General features: G+C 42.7%; 1 protein-coding gene across 11 annotated transcripts in view; it reads right to left on the bottom strand.

The window, feature by feature from the left end:
- Positions 1–21432, bottom strand: part of tjp1a (tight junction protein 1a) — a 177827-nt gene that overhangs the window by 78245 nt on the left and 78150 nt on the right. Inside the window, exon 1 of one of the 11 annotated variants that reach the window (XM_072671467.1) lies at positions 9095–9222. The exons of 9 other annotated variants lie outside the window; for them this stretch is intronic. In XM_072671467.1, coding sequence (XP_072527568.1) covers positions 9095–9175 — 81 coding nt within the window. In that variant the 5' untranslated portion in view covers positions 9176–9222. Of the gene's footprint in view, positions 1–3172; positions 3743–9094; positions 9223–21432 lie in introns of those variants that run through there. One more of the 11 variants, XM_072671470.1, reaches the window with a different exon arrangement.

The following is a 21432-nucleotide window of genomic DNA, read 5'->3' on the forward strand; positions in this document are numbered from 1 at the left end:
GCTACAGATATGGCCTTCACTAGTTTATGCTACACAAACTGCGAGTGTGTTTATTCTGTGACAAGGTCTACTTATCCTTTTCCCAGGCAAACACACACCGACTTCCTTCAAGGCAGAAAACAGGAAGCCTTGGAAAGGAGGACACATTTTAATGATCTTCTTTCCCCCCCTGGACCATATATGTCCTCTATGAACTGCATTGTCTTAGTGTTCACCCCAAGAACAAAGCAGAGGGAAATGGACCTATACTGCTTTACATTCGGTTTAGTTCTCAGGATCCCAGCACTGCTTTTGATTATTTTTGGGGTCTGTGACAGAGATTGCGTGCATCTGTGTCCGTCCAGCCAGATAGGAGCAGTTTCTATGTAGGATAAGAATTCAGAAAGCTGGTTTACACAGTGAACACAGCGAGTCTAATACATTTAGGCTCTGTTCAGACCGCAGTTTAAACCAGATTTGGTCCTTAAATCTGATTTGTAGACTTATTTAGATGTAGATTTCAAATTACAAGTCTGAGGTGTATGATCAGACTATGGTCACTCCTAAATCTACCCCATTTGCCATAGAAATGACACAGGAATATGATGACCGTGCAAGAACAGGCAACCATAACCAGCTAACAGAGCGGTGATGCTGCATTTAAACAGGACAGGACTTCACCTGCACAACCTGGTCAGCAGATAAAGGTCCTCCAGTAATACCCAGAGACAGGCTTTACATCCAGATCTTTACTGAAGCCATCAAAGCAAACATGCACAGTAGAAATGTGCCACTTCCATGTCTATAAAAAGCTTCAGCTGTCTGTGATTTGAGAACGGGCATCACTGGCGTTTTTCTTGAACATCCTGACTTCAAAATCTGCCGCCATAAACACATGATCTCTGATCTGACAGGTCAAGCTGAGTCTTAAACAAGATTCGGAAGCTGGTGGAAAATCTACCCTGCTCAAATCGGACAGGCTGTCCGTCCGAACACCCAATACGTCCTTTTCCGCTATTCCAAAGCACCACTCTAAATACTGACACTTTCACCTAACGAAAAAGCTCAATGGTACTTAGACTCCTATACAACGGAATAGTCCAAAGCCCATCGCATCGTTAGAGGGTTTCCCGAGGGGGCGCGCACTGTGGCCTCTAGTCCCATCTGTAATCAGCCAGTGATCCCTGACTAACTAACTAACAGTGCCGGGCTCAATGCAGGCCATGGCCCTCTTCTGCCCCGGCCTTTACGTTCTAATGAAAATGTACTCATCCATGCAGGACCTGCTGAATTTCAGATGTAGCCAGAGGTCAAAAGAACGGCAGGGGGACTCGGGGCAGCTCCTCAAAGGCTCCACAGGGGAGCGAAACATGGCAGACCATCAGGATACACAAACAAGGTCAGCTTTTCAACCCCTCAGACACCAGACACCCCCACAACCCCCCAACCCCCCCCACCCTCCCTGCTTAGAAAGCTACTCTCACAGAATACCTGTGTTTACGTTTTGAAGGCCTTCAGGCTGACAGTAGAGAGCAGGTGAGGTGACACGCCTTTTCTATTAGAGCTAGTAAACGCAGCTCCCACCTTTACACTCTTCAAGGAGGAGTGAGCAGACTGCTGTTCACTCGGAGTGTCTGTTGTGACACGTGGATGTCACTTTTTTAAGCACTTTTCACTCCACCTCAGCGGCGTTTCCGCCTCGCGACAGGACGAACTGACCCAACCTGAATGTCTCACTCTACTGTACACATTCCTCCCTGCATAGCTCAGCCCGCTGCCCTCCTGCTACGCTCTCCAAACTCTGCCCTCTCAGCTCTGAAGAAGAGCAAAACTCATTCATCAAGAGCTTCAACCAAAACAACACGGGCGCGCGCGCCGCCGTCATTCCTGCTCTTCTCTTCTCTTCCACGGGCACGAGAACGCGCGCAGCAACAGAACGGCTCTTTTGAACCGATTCTTTTTTTTTTAATAACCAAACATCTCGCCGAGCGCATCTTCACACTGTTTAAGGTTATCTAGCTACGTCTGTAGACTTTTAATAAACTCGAAATCATGACATAACTAAGCTAGCTACCAAGTTATGACCTCCCTGAAGTACGCCCACAGATGAATCGCCTCCTCTATTCAAAGTCTGACTCCAGTATTTCTTTTAAGTAGCGAATCACTCACTTTTCGTTCAACTGTCTTTTTGACGGAGTTTACAGAGGCGAGGACAGCTAAAAAATATATATATATATAATAATAACAGGCTTCCGAATCAATGAATCGCTCAAACAGACGTTCGAGTCACTGAACCGCTGAAATGAATCGATTCGGTCAAACCGATCACACTGAACGAAGCTTACACTCAAATTCGATTCACACGGTGTTCTCGAGAAGGATGCCAACTTCAAGCTAACAGTTTAAAATAAGACGAAAAGTATTAAAGCATATTTAATTTAATATTTTAAAGTATTAAAGTAAATTTTAAATAGCTATTACGCGTTTTAATATTAGCTATAACGCGTTAAATGATTCACTGTGAGAAATGATTCACAACAAACGCCCCTCGGTGTTTCCTAATTAGCTAGCACTACAACATCCAGCCCTAGCTGAAGTTAGTCCACACACACACACACACACACACACACACACACACACACACGCACACACACACACACACAAAGCAAAGCAGACAGATCTGCACCCTCACAACTCACACAGCGACCCCCTGCCCCTCCTGCAGCCCCGAGGCACCAAAGTTGAGGCGGACCAGCCATGAGGAGCAGCGGCTCCACCGCCGCCCCTCGCTGCTTGTCCGACCATCAACAAGTAGCAGCTCAGGTGCCTCAGAAACGACCACGTTAGCGCTCACAGCTGAGTCGCTGGACCACCGTGGTCGTTTCTTACCCCAAATCTTGTCTTTGGCACCAACTAGCCAAACACACGCAAGTCCAGTCATCAGCCTAATGGACGAAGCCGGAGTTGGCACCAACTTCACACCCGCGGTCTGATCATCCCACCACAGAGCCGCCGAGGCCACAACAACAACAAAGCCAAGGAGAGGAGGAGGAGGAGGAGGAGGAGGAGGAAGATGGTGGGGGGGGGGGTGTAGGTACACGAAGACCCCCTTTTTTATACGCAAGGGAAGATGTGCCGTCACGCACCCAGCTGCTGCTAACACCTAGTAAACCCCAGCAGATCGGCGCCCTACCTTATTTGAAGCCGCTTTGGCCGACATTTTGATCCTTAGCTCTGCTCCCCGCCGCAGCAACTTTATGGGAGTGAAATATCACCGCCTCAAAGCCTCGGTAGAGCTCCTCTCCCCTCCACGGATCTCTATTTCTCCGTGGCGCCCAAAGACATGGCAGCGAAAGTGAATGTGTTAAGTCCAAAGTTCATCATCCAGCTACACCCGCGCTGCTCCGCACGCGCGCGCGTGTGTGTGAGAGTGTGTGAGAGTGTGTGTGAGTAAACTTCAGGGAGCTGCTGGTCTCTCCAAAGCCTCAAAATAAAAGACGAAGTCCGAGCTGAACGTCTCGCTGTTGAGTTTCTCGTCTCCTTCCCCTCCAGAAAGCGCAGGGAGGAAGCCTGTCACGTCCCAGAGACAGCAGCAGCTCCCCGGGTACGACTCTCTCTCTCTCTCCCTTTCTCGCGCTAGCTCTCTCTCTCTCTCTCTCCCTTTCTCGCGCTAGCTCTCTCTCTCTCCCTTTCTCGCGCTAGCTCTCTCTCTCTCTCTCTCCCTTTCTCGCGCTAGCTCTCTCTCTCTCTCTCTCCCTTTCTCGCGCTAGCTCTCTCTCTCTCCCTCTCCCTCTCTCTCTTCTCTCCTCTCCGAGTAACGATCCTGACATGTCTGCCCGGAGTGGACCATTACTGCTCCGCGGGGGTGACCGGGTGGAAAACACAGTCCCAGCCTGAACTCAGCGTCCTTCACGCAGATGTACAGAGGCACCGTTACTGTAGTCTGGACTGGTGTTGACAGTGGTTTAGAAAGTTCCCACTTTCCCCGTTTAAAAAACACTGTGGCAGAGTCCGGGCTAACTGGACCCCCCCGCACATCAGCCGGTTGTGTGAACCCGGGTTAGGACGGGATGGAGAAAGATGGGAAGAGCAAGTTACTTTTTCCCGGCGCGAATAATAATAATCATAATAATCATAATAATCATAATAATAATAATAATAATCACTATAACAATAATAATAATCATAATCACTATAATAATAATAATAATAATCACTATAATAATAATAACAATCAATAATAACTATAATAATAATAATAACAATAATAACAGCAATCATAATAATAACGATAATAATAATAATAACTATAATAATAATAATAATAACAATCAATAATAATAATAACAATAATAACAATCATAATAATAACTATAATAATAATAACAATCATAATAATAACAATAATAATAATAATAACGATAACAGTAATAATAACAATAACAATAATAATAATAACAATCATAATAATAACGATAATAATAATAATAACGATAACAGTAATAATAACAATAATAATAATAACAATCATAATAATAACGATAATAATAACAATAATAATAACAACAATCATAATAATAATGATAATAATAATAACAATAATAATAATAAAAATTATTATTATAATGTTTGTAGAACTAGACTCTGCAACTAGACGTTGACAGCTTATGTAGGTCTAAGTTTTTGGACTTTTTGGCATGTGTGAGTTAATGCACTCTACACAGTCCTCACTCTTCCACTATATTTACATTTACTGCATTTAGCTGACGCTCTTATCCAGAGCGACTTACAAGGTTACTCGTATTACAGAGGTGGACCAATGTAGTGTTAGGAGTCTTGCCCAAGGACTCTTATTGGTGTAGCGCAGCATAGTCATTCAGACCAGGAATCGATCCCCAGTCTCCCACATGGCGAGGTAGCTCACTAGCAGGTAGTGGTGTTATCTGTTGCACCACACCAACCACTATATGCACTGGTGCAGTTTTGGAGGGGAATGTTATGATGTCGTCGTCATCATCATCATCATCATCATCATCACTGTCACATTCTTCATTATTAGAGTAACAGTTGCAAAAACAGACAACACCACCGGCCAACCAAACTGCCTCCCCACACTAAATACATATCAGGAAATACATTTACATTTGCATTTCAGGCATTTAGCAGATACTCTTCTCCAGAGCGACTTACAAAGTGCTTCACTGTTCACTCAGAAAAATACCCATAGCTAGCTTGTATAGACTAGGATCCAAAAGATACCTCTACGCTTAGATACTACTAAATATAAGTACTCAACAATATACCTCGGAAGAGGTGGGTCTTCAGTCTGCGTTTGAAGACAGCGAGTGACTCTGCTGTTCGGACACCCAGAGGAAATTCATTCCACCATTTTGGTGCCAGGACAGAAAAAAGCCTGGACGCTTGTCTTCCGTGGATCTTAAAGGATGGCGGTCGAGCCGAGCCGTACTTGAAGCTGGAAGGGCTCTTGATACTGATCAGCTTTTGACCATTGCCATGAATTATGGATGGGCTGGTCCAGTCTTGGCTTTGTAGGCCAGCGCCAGGGTTTTGAATGTGATGCTGGCAGCAGCTACAGGAAGCCAGTGAAGAGAACGCAGCAGAGAACAGGGCTGAACTTAAAAACGTTGAAGACGACCGGTGCCGCTCCATAACACAATAACACCTGTAACAATTGTAACACCTGACAAATTGTACAGGTTAATGTGGCTGTCCCCTGAGGTAACACCTACATACTGCTATCCCATGACGTTTGGAATATCACTGTTTGTGACCGAGTTGGTTTACCCCCTTTTTGTGCACCCCTGATGGGGGAGTACACTGGTGTACAGTTATAGGCTGCAGCTCATCTGTTCAGCACAGTTTGTATTAGTCATCCCCTAGCTCTTCATCAATGAACAGTTTCTGATCACAGAGATGCTCTTAGCTGGCTGTTTTGTGGGTGATAGACCACGTTGAAATAGGGATAAAGTGATATGGGAATTCTGGGCCGATGAGGATATGTTCATCTGCATATCTGTTGATGCCAGTTGATAATTGATATTGCAGGGGTATTTCTGGAGGGTTACAAATGCATAGAAATGAATAAACAGCAAGAATTGTAACACAGGAGCTCACTATCTTCTACATGTTTACTGATACACCCATTCCAGTACAACACAGCATCACACACTGGTCAGATAGAGAACAAACTGGCGAGGGTTTTTAAAAATAGCCACTATAACTGGCTATATTATGCAGTGCGTAGTTTCTTGAAGAAAGGCTTAAGAAGTCTTAAGATCTTCTCAAGAACCAAACCTCTGCATTCTCGCTAGTCCATAATCATGTCCTCCCCAAGCCACACATTTCATCTTCGCGTTGGAGTTTTTGGTTGATAAGTGACCGCAAGGGAAACCAAAACGGCCCGCTGCTGCCATACAGACTACTTCCTATGGTTTTCCGGACCCCCACCCACAGGATGAAGTGGACCTCAGAGCGAAGCTTACATTGTTTGAAAGTCAACAACATGGGCCAAGCCTCTGTGCTGCAAAATGTCACCTTGCACATGCGAAAGCAACAACACAAAAGCATGAACTATCACGGGTCTCCAGAGGCCGTCGTCAATCAGTCGACGGACGAGGTTCGTGCAGTCTTTTCTTCTCGCAGCTTCTTACGGGTCTATTTGTTCAGCTAACAGGAGCTCAAAAAAAGTACCATTTCCTTTCCACAAACAAACGCTCTGTCTCCACGGTTACAGTAACGGCCTGGAGTCATCGAGATGGCCGAGATAACGGCGGCGGAGACGAAGGAAAAGTGCCTTTTCTGGGGGCCTGGTACATCGGTGTGGTCAAACAATCCAAATACAGTGGGTCATGGGACCTAATGAGGCAAACGCAGCTGTGCTAGTGCCTGACCACACTGACACCATATCAGAAGCGAAAAGAACACACTCGGCTTCTGGAGGCCCATTACTAAGTTGCACCCATTAAAAATGCAAGAAAAACAGCTTATCAGACCAAGTAAACCAACTAAATATGCATTCCAAGGTTGTCTTGCTTCTCCCACTGAACATCATGTTCTCCGATTAACTTCCCCCTCTCTGGACTGCTACTTTGGACCTTGGACCTTGGAGGTGACGATATGGCAGCTAGCCTGGCCTCTGTGTCTAATCTCCAGAGCTGAGACGAGAGATATAATTTCATACAGAAAAAAGGGCAATGAAATATATCATTTTATTTACTGACTACTACTGTATTCGCATTGTATCTACTGATGCATGGCATTTGAACTGTAATGTCGAAATTTCAGGTGGAACGTACCCTCTCACCGACCTAGAGTTCAAAATCCGAAAGGGCGGCACCGCACATAAAAAGTAGTAACAGTAGTAGTATACAGTTTATTATTATTCTATGTATTATTCTATATTCAATTATTCTATTTGTGTTTCATTAAATCAGTCATGCCTTCCAGCTTCTACCTGTGAACAGGTTTCCATGGTGTTCCATGCGAGAAATACTGTATAATGCGCTGTTATAAACTAATAATGGCAACTAGAGACAATGCTACCAATGCTAACCCGGTTAAATTCGGCATTAAACACGGTAAAGGAATTTGAAATATGCTTTCAAATAGTGTACAGTGTTTAACTGGACTGCGGTCAACTCGGGTGATGCCCCAGCATCCAACTTTAGCTAGCTAGCTTTGTTAACCTCCTCTTGCTAGTCTATGATTGAGTAGACACTCAACCAAGCTGCAATGGTTCCTATATTCAGGGGTGGCAGCACACTTCTAAAAGGGGTGGGTAAAATGTATTAGCTCCTTAGCGTAGCTCGGCTAAAGCATGCTAATAGAACAGCAGTAAGTGAGGAGACTGGCCTCCTCTCTTATTGAAACAAACAAAAGACAGTTGGAGCACTGGTGTACCAGTACCTACTGAATACTAATGGTTTGATCCTGCCAGATTCACTGGGCGAACTTTGCTAGAACTTATAATAAAAAAATAATAACAGGAGGGTCGACAGACACACATGTTGACCAACAGTTAACATTCCATAGGCCAACTCTTCTGATTTCATCTTATTAAATGAACCCCATACGGTGTTACCCCCCATATGGACAGCCCAAGTGGGCAGTATATTGCTAACAACCATACTTTCACCTCTATTCCATTTGACAGACAGGCCCACAGGGACACTGGTCAGGGGGGATGAGGTCAGCTAGACGGCAGTTAGGGTGCATTCAGCGACTGAGAGCGAGACGACTGATCTTGTGAGGTAAAGTCTTTTGTGAGTAAGACAGACAGAAGCAGAACACTACGCTGATCTGAGATCAGCACTTCGACTAACCCCACATACCTCAGATGATGAGGTCACATTCTCTCATTGCTAGTGGCTTTACGAAGGGAGCAAATAAGTCAAGGGGGTCAGGACACAAGAGGAAACCGTCGAGGAGGAGGTCTTGATCCGAGAAGAGAATCAAATATTTAACAAAGTAAACCTGGCATAGCCTGTCTGCTTCCTTAAGGATCTCCGTGGTGTATCTAAGGAACTACATGGTGGTTGGGATACAGATAGAAGAAAGATAGGCATACACTTCACACAATTGGCATGGCTCTCTAGCTTCGCCTTGCACAAGCTGGGTATCCTCTACTCCAGCTGCTTCCATGTTACACGTACATATGGCTCATATGCTTACACATCATATGCAGAGCCAGAGCAGGGAAATGAGATTAGACGCCATAGACGACAGTTTGCAGACCAGACTGCATATCGTCAGTGTTATCAAAAATCCACTTGATTCTTTGGCCAGCTGCCAGCTTTACACAGTGTGTATTTTTCTGAGCCTGTCACGATGACGAGGCCAATAGTAATGGTCCAAAACGACTCGGAATACATGCATTTTACACCGATGGACATGGAAAGTTAAGAGGGATTGCCATGTTAGAGACATTAGGTCTATTTATTTATTTATTTCACATTAATGATGAGATGACGACATGCATATCCAAATCAGAGGCTAAAACAGAAGACTAAAACTGGGATGGACGGGTCAAAAGACAAACAGCTAGACAGGCTAGGACCACAGCATGGCAATAAAAACAAAGCAAAAACCTCTCTACCAATGAGGCGAGCCGTTCGTTCCTCCTCCAACGCATTTTACGATCGGCGTCCACCAGCGAAGAAATCAGGATGTTCAGCATGTTGTCTGTGGGATCTCCCCAGAGGAGCTTGCTACCCCCAAAAAATCCTTCTCAAGCCTGGAAAGACCCTTCAAATTAGTGCACTTGTGATGGGGAAGGCTGCTCCAGCCAGTGCCGGGACTCGATGGTGGAGCGAGGACAGAGCACGGAGATTAGAGTTAGTGACAGTAGAATACGATCAAAGGCAGCTTTGTCCTGCATGGCTGCCTTAAACTGCCTCAGCCACACACACACATGCACACACACACGCATACACACCGGGGCTCCAGTGTTAGGCCTCCGAGCTCAGGTGTGCTCATGGAAGAGCAAGCACTCGGAAAAACACCCCACGTACACACTTGCACTCACACACACACACACACACAACAAGAGTGTAATGAAGAGTGAAAAGAGCAGAGCTCACATGATGTTCTTGCCCCTCTGGTGCTCACAGTGCTTTTATTGTATTTTTTCCTGTATTTTTTTATTCTTAATTAGTAATTATTATAAATAATGGAGCAATTGCACTGTAATTAATACACTGAAATGTTCTGAGCAAGTTTACATATTGTGAGGAAAGCGAAATAGGTTCATTACAAACAGCTGAAGGTTTGTGCATTTTGCTAATAGACCTCATTTGCAGAGGAGGTTGAATACGTTTGATTGCACCTCTATGTACGGTTTAATGGTCCCCCAATTCAGTCCTATCTGATTCCACACGGTAGCTAGGTGGCCAATCACTTGATGCCAACAGCCCTGGCAGGGTGAGGATTAGCATGCGCTTCCTCAGGGAAAAGTAGAAGTACGCAATTAAGTTGGCTAACATACACAGTGAGTGATGTGGGGCGAGGAAGGGCCAGAGAGAACACTTTGGACCACAGACAGCTAAGGCATCATGTCTAGGCGATCGAACCTGCAAAGCCGCAACAATAGGACCAACGCTTTATGCCACATGTCCTTCCGACAAAGAGAAAAACAGCTGTGAAAGGAAAGGAAACATCTATGAAAGGAAATTAGCACACCTTATATGATGGCACAGCTGTGTTACAGTAAGCTCAGACACGTCATAGGAAGTGTTTGTTTTGGAGCGAGTGCTCTGAAGAAAGCATAGCTGTTGTATGAAGTCAGCTTGGAACTAAAGACAGGAGTTAAAAGCCTGGAGGAGAACAGTAAACACTCTGAAGGCTGCTTACAACTCGTCTGCTTCCAACTGAAAGAAGCTGGTGGAGAGGTTGGGGGGTCAGAGAGCTCTTGAGTATTCTCTCAAATACCAATTCACCATGCTGTGCAGTTCGGAAGCAACCCAGGTCAGTCCTATAGGTATACAGATATACCGATACTTATGCTGCTCCAGCATTTTAAAATAAAAAATTAAAGTTCATTCAAACTTGTGTTTGCATAAGTGTCTCATTTGCATTCATTTGTGACTTTAGTATTTGTGTCCCCAAGGCTACAAAGAAAGGTCCTACTGCTAATGCTACTGCTGGTGCTATTAAGCATCATGCTATATCGTTTATAGCATAGTTATACTATGAAAGGCCATTAAAAGGGTGAAAAGGTAGCCGCCATCTCATTGTTTTCCTCCAACTTCCATCTGTGACAAAAGGCCTTAAAAAAACAAACAGTAAAAATGCTGAACTATCAAATGACTTATTGTAGTAGTAATGTTACTGGGTTGCTTATAGGGCCTTGTGGGGTGTCTAGGGTGTTTTCCAAAGGGACTATTTGACTTAAATATAGGAAATGAGTATTGGAATGAATTAATGACATAAGGTGAGGTGTTTCTGTTGTCTTAAACACTCTACTTGCTCTCTCGTCTTGTTTCTTATTATATTAAATAGGTGAAACATGCTGGTGGAATGCAGGGTGGAGTTCTCTAAAGCTTATTTCACAAGTGTCTTAAGGATGTGCTGCGATAATGCAAACCATAAAGGGATTTGAACCAATGACCCTGTGGTTATTGGTCCAGGGTACTGCCCACTCAGTCACCCTCACAGACCTGACTAGACGAACTGAGAAGGAGCAAGAGAACACGATCCCATCTCTACTGTTCCTCTTCATCTGCGCTGAATTAAAAAGCGATTGACCTTATCTGGTTTCCAGAGGCTTTATTGACTCTGGAAATTCTTGCTTTGCTTGGAGCTCCAGCCCTGTTTCCATTACTAACCAAAACCCTCTGGAGGTCAAAGACTGGACCCGGTTAAGCAGGGTGTTCCCTCTCAACACCCCCCACCCCCCTAAACAAAACAACCTTGTGTAAAACAGTAAGTAACACAGGTGAACACAATCTGCATAGTGTTCTGAATGTTTATAGCAAAACAGACTAAATAAATCAAATCTGATCATCTGCTGACATCTGTTGTCTTTAGCTGAGAAATCTGTAAGTTTAGCTAGCACTGCCCTTTCCCCCTCTCAAGAGTAACTTAGGTCATGCATACTTACCTCTTCAGACCAAGGATGCTGATCTTAGATCAAGGATTTTTCTTTTCTTAACAAATACTGTTATGTAGGTAGGCTAGAAAAGGCCGGAGATCAGTTGATTACGACCCTGAGATATTACAGACTGCAGAATGGATTGTTCTAGCATATGTAAGCAGGTTATTTCCTTAACAACCCTGGAACAGTCCTCCTGTTGCCATATTCTACAGATAAGCAGACAAATTAGGAACAATAGACACAGCAGGACAACATAAAAAAGAAAGGACTGGTATGTAAATATGTATGTAATGTAACTGTAATATTTCATTCTAGTATCATGATGAGGTAAAATACATTTCCAGTGTCTATCTTAGATGCAACAGGTATTGGAAAAGACAAAAAAACTAATACTGAGTATCTACCAGTTAAGCTTTTCCAATACCAATTCAAATACTGTGTATCTACCAGTTAAGCTTTTCCAATACCAATTCAAATACTGTGTATCTACCAGTTAAGCTTTTCCAATTCCATTTTAAATACTGAGTATCTACCAGTTAGGCTTTTCCAATACCAATTCAAATACTGAGTATCTACCAGTTAGGCTTTTCCAATACCAATTCAAATACTAAGTATCTACCAGTTAAGCTTTTCCAATACCAATTCAAATACTGAGTATCTCCCAGTTAGGCTTTTCCAATACCAATTCAAATACTGTGTATCTACCAGTTAAGCTTTTCCAATACCAATTCAAATACTGTGTATCTACCAGTTAGGCTTTCCCAATACCAATTCAAATACTAAGTATCTACCAGTTAGGCTTTCCCAATACCAATTCAAATACTGTGAATCTACCAGTTTGTCTTTTCAATACCAAAACAAATACTGAGTATCTACCAGTTAGTTGTTTCCAATACCAATACAAATACTGAGTATCTACCAGTTAGTTGTTTCCAGTACCAATACAAATACTGAGTATCTACCAGTTAGTCTTTTTAATACAAATACAAATACTGAGTATCTACTAGCTAGTCTTTTCCAATCTACCAGCTAGTCTTTTCCAGTCTATTCCAATATACCAACCTGTCTTTTTCAAAACTAAATCATCAGACAAGGAATATCTTTGGCTGTATGCTACATGTGTCAAAGAGCAACTCTGGATAATGGCCGAACCTGATTCTTTTGATTTTCCAGAATTCACAATATGTAAATGGCTTAATACAGATAATGCAAGTTTGAACTTGCTGCCTCACTATATTTGATATATTTTGGCTCTATTATTTGGTATTTATTTGATCCTGTCTGAGGTCCATCCCTCAAGGTCGAGGCCAGAGGCAACCATCCACAACACCCCATATTACGACTGGGGCCATTTCTAGTGCCATCACAGTAAAGTTGTTCTAACGTGGTTGCTCCAACCTGACCCACCTCTGCATCCATCTATCATGTGATGTGATACCCTTGTGGATGAATGCGACAGTGCTGTGTTGATTACAAAGCTTTTGGTCTGTGATTGGGTGCCCCCCTTTCATTCTCAATTAGATTAGAGAGGCCGCAGGGCATGGGAGTTAGAGATAAAAAATGGAGCTTTATTAAAAAATCCAGCAGCTTAACAATGCATTGTAATTACACTGCATGACCTCCAGGGCTGAACTGACCAGTCAATTTCAAGGATATTCCAAAACAGGAAGAGGCTCTTTAATTACTGTTTTGTAACTTTTTCCCTCAGCACAACACAGTCAGACAGCATCTCGTAAAAAGCAATTGGAGATAAATAGTAGATGTTCCTTCACAGCTTGCTTTCGCCTGCTACTTTTAGACTTAAGGGAATTCCAACTTTTTCATTTTTTAATTAACTTTCCGCTACACAGATTATCATGAAAGTAGCAGAGATGAATAGAGAAACAATAGTGCCCACTTTATGACCTTTCCACCACTGCCAGGCTAATAGCTGAACACTAAAAAAAGTAAAGTTGGGCTTGTTTGCTCTGTGAAGTGCTGTGGTTTGAGGCTAAACTGAGGCAGTTCAGAGAGCTCGGCCGTCCCCGAGTCAACCCGCTGGGTCGCGCCCAAGACAGAGCGCTCAGAGATGCCAACAAACCAAGCCTCTGACAAGCTGGCCTAGCAAGAAGAGTACAGCGCAATGAAGCGTAGCGAAGCACAACAACAAAGCGCAGCACTAGTGTGTAGTGTTGTAGTTACTAAAGCTGTGTCAATACTTAATGTATGTACTGTATGAATACAAAATATATATATATATATATATATATATATATATATATATATATATATGGCTCATTTAAGTGCTTTAAAAGTGCCATTTAAATTATATTATATCATATTATATTTTATTATTACTACAAAGCTGGAGAATCTGGCCTTTTTTGTAAGATAGGACTATGCGTTGAAAAGAATGAGCTTCTAACCGTTCACAGAGCCTTAACAGAAACAGTCACTGGGTGACGGCTGGGTTCCATTTGGAAAGTTTCTATCTCTGATTCGAGATGCTCTCATGTGACGTCCTGAGAATCCATTGTTTTATTCACAACCACTGCGTTAGAAGGCAAACAATGCTCCACTAATCACACAATGTCATTTATTCAGCTGAGTGTGGGGGTGGTCATAAATTCTTCATTCAAACAATGAACCCTATTCTCCATTGCAGCAGATATTTACCAAAATTCCATTAATGGAGTTAAACTGTGTTGCTCTACTGTTCTCCAATGCATGCTTATTTATTTACCAGGATAAATATATGACGAGTCAGTTTCAGAGAGCCATTTTGCTCTTCTGGGTGAATGGAGGAACAAGTTTTCTAAGTGTGTCAATATTTAATGTCATACACCCTCTTAAATCCATAGTATTTATAATGTAACATCCGACTCTGAGACTTGAGTCCAAATTAGGGGGTGTCTGAGTGTTGTACCTGGGGTTATACGTACAGCTATCTTGCTGCAGACACTTGTTCTAATATGATGTTAGCACTCTAGACCTTCATAGGTCCCATGTATCCCAACTGCATACTAATTAGTAATGCTGACTAGTTTTGTAAGTATGTAATATGTAATTTAGATAAGGTGTCAAAATCAATAATGAAGACTTGGAGCATAGTCTGTTTTGGGTCTAGTTTCGATGGACACAACTGTCCCGCAATGCAATGTGAACTGGAAAGGGAGGAGCTACTCATGTCATGGCAGAAGTTGGCATAGCAATGCTACTAACCTGCCAAACTTGCAATATTAAAATGATTATATCGTAAATGTCTTATAGTATTTGTGTAGTACACAATCGGGATGCACCCATCGATATAAAATACTTTGTCGAAAGCTGTGAAGTGGCTAAAGTGACTCATATAACATTGATCAAATCTTCAAGAGAAAAAGACATTATGATACATATATAATTACAGTGTTATTTACATGTTATTTAACAGTTAACAATGCCTTGATGCTACCAAACACCTTGATACTTGAAATGATACATCCATCAGCCATAACATTAAAACCACCTGCCTCATATATTGTAGGCTCTGCATTGACTCCACAAGATCTGGCAAGGGAGATCCTACAGGTGCTGTAAGTTGAGAGGTGGGGACTCCATGGATCACATCATGAGCCTTAGGTGCCCATGACTATGTTGCTGGTTCACTGGTTTATCCATCCCTGGATCACTTCTGGCTGGTACTGACCACTGCATACCAGAAAAACCTCTCAAGACCTGCCCTTTTGGCTAGATGACTGGATGCTCTGGCATCACAATCTGGTCCATGCTTAATTTTTCTGCTTCTAACTTTAAGAACTGACTTGCTGTCTAAAATATCCCAACCCTTGCCCAGGCGCCAGTGCAGTGACAGTGGCTTAAAACTGCTAAGACTAGAGCTCCCAAGCAGTGAAACTGTCTATGTGTTGGCCCCATAATTGGGACATTGTGAGTTCAATCCCTGGTGTTTGCCACAGCCATCAATGTTCAGAAGACCAATAACGCAATAACTGGCCTTGCTTACTGGCCTTGATCTTTGGTGAGAAGGATGACCCTCCTCAGCAAGATACCAAAACACAAGCATTCTGTTAGCTGATGTACAGGACAATTAGAGAGGTGGACAGTCAGCATTAAGATGTCCAGTGATGCTGCAGTTAGTGGCAGTTTAGCCCCGCCCATCCATTTTGCAATGTTTCAGCTCTCAGTGCTTTTTGAATAAAGCACAATGCAGGATAGCCAATCAGAACAAAGGACTCATTAATCTTATATCCCTCTTAAAGGCATACTAACGTAGCTTTGGTCCCTTTAAGAATGGCAAAGGATGTGTCTAGACTCACATGAGTGTGTGTGTGTGTGTGCTGGCTTTCCAGCACAAATCTGCAATTACCAGACGATTCTCTCAAACCTCCAAACTCCACCATGGCGTATCAGTGCAATTTATCTGCATGCATCACGCTCAGGAAATGCCTATTCTCCACTGCCCTGTGTCGGGAAGCAGTTTCCTCCGGGGTTTCAGAAATCATTAAAACATTCCGACAGGGCTGCATTTGTTTCTAAGGGACGCACAAACCCAATCACTCCACACCAGTCCTGCTGTTCACGGCCTCGGATCCTATTCGAGGGGTGAAACTGTGCTCCAAAGACAAATGCATTCATTCTTAGCAAGTGTGAGGTCGGGCAAGCTTTAAAGAATGTTGGCAAAAATCCCAGTCAAACATGTCAGTTCTTCAAACTGGACCATTGCAGTGTTCGTTCAGAGCTGCTACTTAACATCACGTTTAAAGGGCCACTCCTGCCTAAATGAAACTTACAGCCATGTCTACATCTGTTGTAAACATGCCAGATCAACTGCTACAACTACGTTGAATGATCCAAATAAAAAAAAAAAAAATAATAATAATAATAGTCCGTCTGATTATGTATTTTGAATGTGGGAGGAGCTTCATTGCAAGTGCTATAGGGCAGATACTTGAGGGTGGTCTGTTGGCAGTGCCCCTCCAACCCCACAGTTAATCCAAAAGGAAGCCAGATTGCTAACATTAAGGCTAGGAAGATGACTTCTTTACATTACAGATGCACTACAATTTAGATCACTCAAATTCCTATTGGCTAAAACATAAACAAACAAATGTTGTAATATGTTTGTCCTGGAAATTTAATTTTAATACGCAGTACTATTAGTATGTAGGAGTCTGTACAACAGAGCCTTTGCTTGCAGATGTAATCACTATTCAGGGGGCAGTTGTGCAAGGTTTTTGTATTTATGGAATAATGCTTGGGACTGTAGTGAGAAAACCAGGGATGTCATTAAACCCCAGTAAAATCACATTTCCTAAAATTCCCCAGCATCTTTCCCAAATCTTGAGAGGCATACACTTTAAGACAGAGCCTGTTGTAAATATTGAAAATAAAGGTCATCCACGCAACAGACAAGGTACTGATAGCTCATAGCTATATGTTGTGTTTAAGGCCACTTATAACAGTATTACCTACCAAACATACATACCAGACCACTAAAGTAAATAGTTTGAAGTGGATGGGCTACTACAGCAGAAGAGCACATCACGTTCCACTTCTGTCTGTCAGCCAAGAACAGAAAGATGAGGCTGCAGTGGGCACATGTTCTTTAGAACTGGACAGCTGAAGCCTGGGAAAGCGTAGCCTGGCCTGATGCATCTCATTTTACACGGATGGTACGGTCAGAATTTGGTGCAAACAGCTTTAAAAAAGTATGTAAAACTATACATTTATTTACATTTAAATAACTTATGTACATGTATTTGCATATATATGTACATATATATATAACTCAACAATGGTTAAACTGCATAATATATATGCTGTACAGTGCAGGTCTTTATTCTCCCAACACCCACAAAGACAGCCACAAATTCTGCCTGTGAACTTTTTACTTTGTACTGCCTACACTGCCTAAAAAAAAGTTCTTGTTCCAGTTGCAGCCTCTGGGCAACCACTGCTCTTTTTCAAGCATGGCGGAGCACAATAGATGTGGCAGGACTGTCAGAAAGGGGCCTAGCATCCATCGGGTTTGATCCATGTCTATGTGCACTACTTTACAGAGTGAAAAAAAGAGTTCCAGCATTACACAGCCCAAAAAACACACGCTGACTCATCTATAGAAGGCAATGGCTTAAGATACAGTGAAGGTGCAGTGTTGTGACAGAGCAAAGCTGTCTCAGTGAGGAGCAAAAGCAGGCCCGGAGTGAAAGGCAGCACCTATGTAGACATGAAGCAGATAATCTAAGCAGCACACGGGAACACATATGCGTCAGCTACCAACAACAGAGTGGATTAACGCACCAGTGGAGAGACACGCCACTGCATTGTGGTGCAAAGAGGGAGATTTGTACAGTTCACATGTTACGCCCGGGTAATGTGGGGTAAAGCTGTGTGTGGGCGGGGTCGAGTCTAAAGGGTGCTGAGAAATGCTCACAGCTAGTGCATAATAGAAAAGGAAGACAAGGGAAAGTTCTCGCAGCTTGATTCAAGAGTATACACACACACTACAACACTACAACTACAACTACAAGCTGTAAAACACATATGATTGACCACAAATACATTTTTTCTTATTTTTACCATTATTTTTACCTTTCCCCCAATTTAATCATCTTCTACTCTCTTGCTAGGTCTCCACTGAACTGAGTCATCAGCTGAGTGAGGCCTATTAGGCTCTCTGGCTTCTCAGGCTTGGCCTGCCAACCACGGATAGCTGTAGCATTACCAGGGATCAAACCCATCCCATTTTTTATTATTTTCTTTCTTTATTTTTTATTATATATTTATTTTTTTATCATTTTATTTGAATAAACCCATTAAAACCCTTTCAGCTAAGCTTGCACTGAAATACCTCAATTCCAGAATGCATGTGAACCATAAGACAATATAAGGTAAGGTAAGGTAAGGTGCACGTATTTGTCACTGTACAGTGTGGACTGTACAGCGAAATGTGTCCTCCGCATTTAACCCATCTGGTAGTGAACACACACTCACACACACACATGTGTTAGGGGCAGTGAGTACACACACACACCCAGAGCGGTGGGCAGCCAACTCCAGCGCCCGGGGAGCAGAGAGGGTAAAGGGCCTTGCTCAAGGACCCAACAGTGGCAGCTTGCCGAGCCCGGGAATCGAACCCACAACCCTTTGAAACTAGAAGATATTATTATATTATTTTAATGCCAAAGCTCAACACGCTTAGAGGAGAACACTGATTTCCAATTAAGAAAGGAAAAAGTAACCAGTAACAGTGTTATGGGCATCTAAGGCTCATTGATGAGATCCATGGAGGCCCCACTTCACAACTTACAGGACTTACAGGACAACTTGCAGAATCTGCTGGTAGCATCTTGGTGCCAGATACCACAGGATGCCTTAAGAGGTCTTGTGGAGTCCATGTCTCGAATGGCCAGATCTGCTGTGGCAGCACAGGGGGATCTACTTAGTATTAGGCAGGTGAGGTTCTTCAAGGGAAAGGAAGGTTCTTCAAGTATGTGTACATGTTTTTATTTTATTTTATTTAAATTTTATTGATTGATCTTTTTATTTAATAAACCTATGAAAAATAATTCTACATAGCTCCAAAAAGGGTATTCATGTTGTCAAAAAGACATGTTTTAGGACTATGTAGAACCCTTTCAGCTAAGAGTGTACTGAAATACCTCAAACTCAGAATGCATATGAACCAAAATACAATATCTTTAAAACTAGAAGTTGTTATTATTTATAATGCTGACCTTAGTGTATATATTTATATGTGTATGTGTGTGTGCCTGCATGGGTATATGCATGTCACTGTGCCAATGGGTTAGCAGTGTTACTGTGCCATTCTAAGTCAATCCATTAGCAGTATAACAAGATCAGAGCTGTAGTAGTAGTAGTAATCAATCTGCTCCACACTGTCCTTCCTGTCCCTAGTCTTGCCTTTGTATCGGCATACCGCAACTCCATTAGCTACGTAGCGCTGCTGTGAAACCCCGTTTTCACAGTCCATGGCAGGCGTAAATCTTCAGGCCTTGTGGCTATTAAATTATGAACCCATTAGGGGTCAGATGGCATTTTCATGTGTTGTTCACTTTGAGCCGTTTGAAACAGGAGCTGTGGCAGCTGTACAGACGTGGATTGTAGTTGCCTTAAGCCCAGTGCCCCTACATAGCTCTCTCTGTCTCTCTCTCTCTCTCTCTCTCTCTCTCTCTCTCTCTCTATCTCTCTCTGTCTCTCTTTCTATCTCTGATCTGTAAGGGCAGCGACTGCCCCAGCCACATGTATGGTAATTGCCACTGCCAGGGTTTAGCCGCAAAGACGTGGGATCAGGACACAGCAGTGGTCATACCACTGCTGGGATTAGGGCATTAGCGGGCCTGCGTAGAACAACATTGCAGTACAATAGCATAATGCTCATGTACAGAGGTTCATGCTGGGAAAGGTTAACCCTGCCCATACTGTAATGTAAAGTATGGAGCACCAAAAAGATGATGATGATGATGATGATTATTATTATTATTATTATTCACATTTCCCCCCCTCCTAGCAAGACCACTCACAACTTTTAATACTAAAAATGACATAAACTTAAACACTATATAGACAAAAGTTTTGGGACACCTGCTGGTTCATCGTTTCTTCCTAAATCCAAAAAAAGTTAAAAAAGTAATTATCCTGCTTTTGTTGGAGTGACTGTCTCTACTGTCCAGTGAAGACTTTCTACTAGAAGTTGGAGCACTGCTGTGAAGTACTGGATGGAGCACCATCCATCATTCCAGAGAACACAGTTCCACTGCTCCACAGCTCAATGCTACGGGGTTTGATAACCCACACCTGGCATTAGACATAGTGCCAACAGGTTCATGTTGAGTCCTATCCTTTTAACAGCACTTCTCTAGACTAGACTAGCTGTGTGTGGGCGCATTTGCACATCTGTGTCAGCAAAGTGTACATATATATAGTGTATATTAATTTAAAGAAATAAATGTTCAATTAATGATAAATTGTACATTAATTATAGTAATTTTGTATGTAATCAACCATCAACTCACACTCTGCTGTACAATCGCCCCACTGTTTTCAATCTACTGCACCTATATCAAATATTTAAGTACCATGCACAGCATTTTCCCTGTATATAGAAAAGACGCAGTTACACAGTTATAAGAGAAGCCAATTGGCTTTTTTTGCTGTTTGGATTCTATTACAAATGCAGTGTTCATGCATGTCCTGTTCCTTTACTGCGTACACTGAATAGCTGCAGGTGCAGCAGATAGTCAGAGGTCAAAACACTAGCATTTCTTTAATAGGTTTGAAGGGGAGCACCCTTACAAGAGAGAGACTCTCTGAACTTTTGTTTCATATTAACCCTTTAACACCCCAAAGCTTATTACACACTAAGGTGTATTACTCAGCAACTACAGGGACTGTACAGACAGGAACTGGTGGGGCTGATCTTTGGTAACAGTTTTGTAATAACACTTTTTAAGGGCCTCTTTTAGGGGTTAAACGTCTTGGCCACACCGGTGTTCTATCATACAAATGAACACATGGCACATAAGCAAGGTGCCTTGGCTGTTTCGCGGCTCTTTATCTATTGCGATAGGCTCTGTTTGCTCAGCGGGAGTGGGACTGAAACAGAGTGAGAACGTTAAGTCATGTGGCTATGATGTTGCAAACTTTGTTGTTGGAGGCATTCAGTCATTCTCTTCTGGTGAATCAAATGACCGCAGAGGCGTAACCCTGTGGTGTTTGCACCTCTGGAACACTGACGTCTACAAACATAGTGAAGTCAGATGTTATAATTGAAAGCTACTGTATTTAGCCTTGCGGTACATGTCCATGGCGCGCAAATGCAAAGGTCATCCCCAATTTTGCCT

The sequence above is a fragment of the Salminus brasiliensis genome, chromosome 25 (assembly GCF_030463535.1).
Source record: "Salminus brasiliensis chromosome 25, fSalBra1.hap2, whole genome shotgun sequence".
NCBI lineage: Eukaryota > Metazoa > Chordata > Actinopteri > Characiformes > Bryconidae > Salminus > Salminus brasiliensis.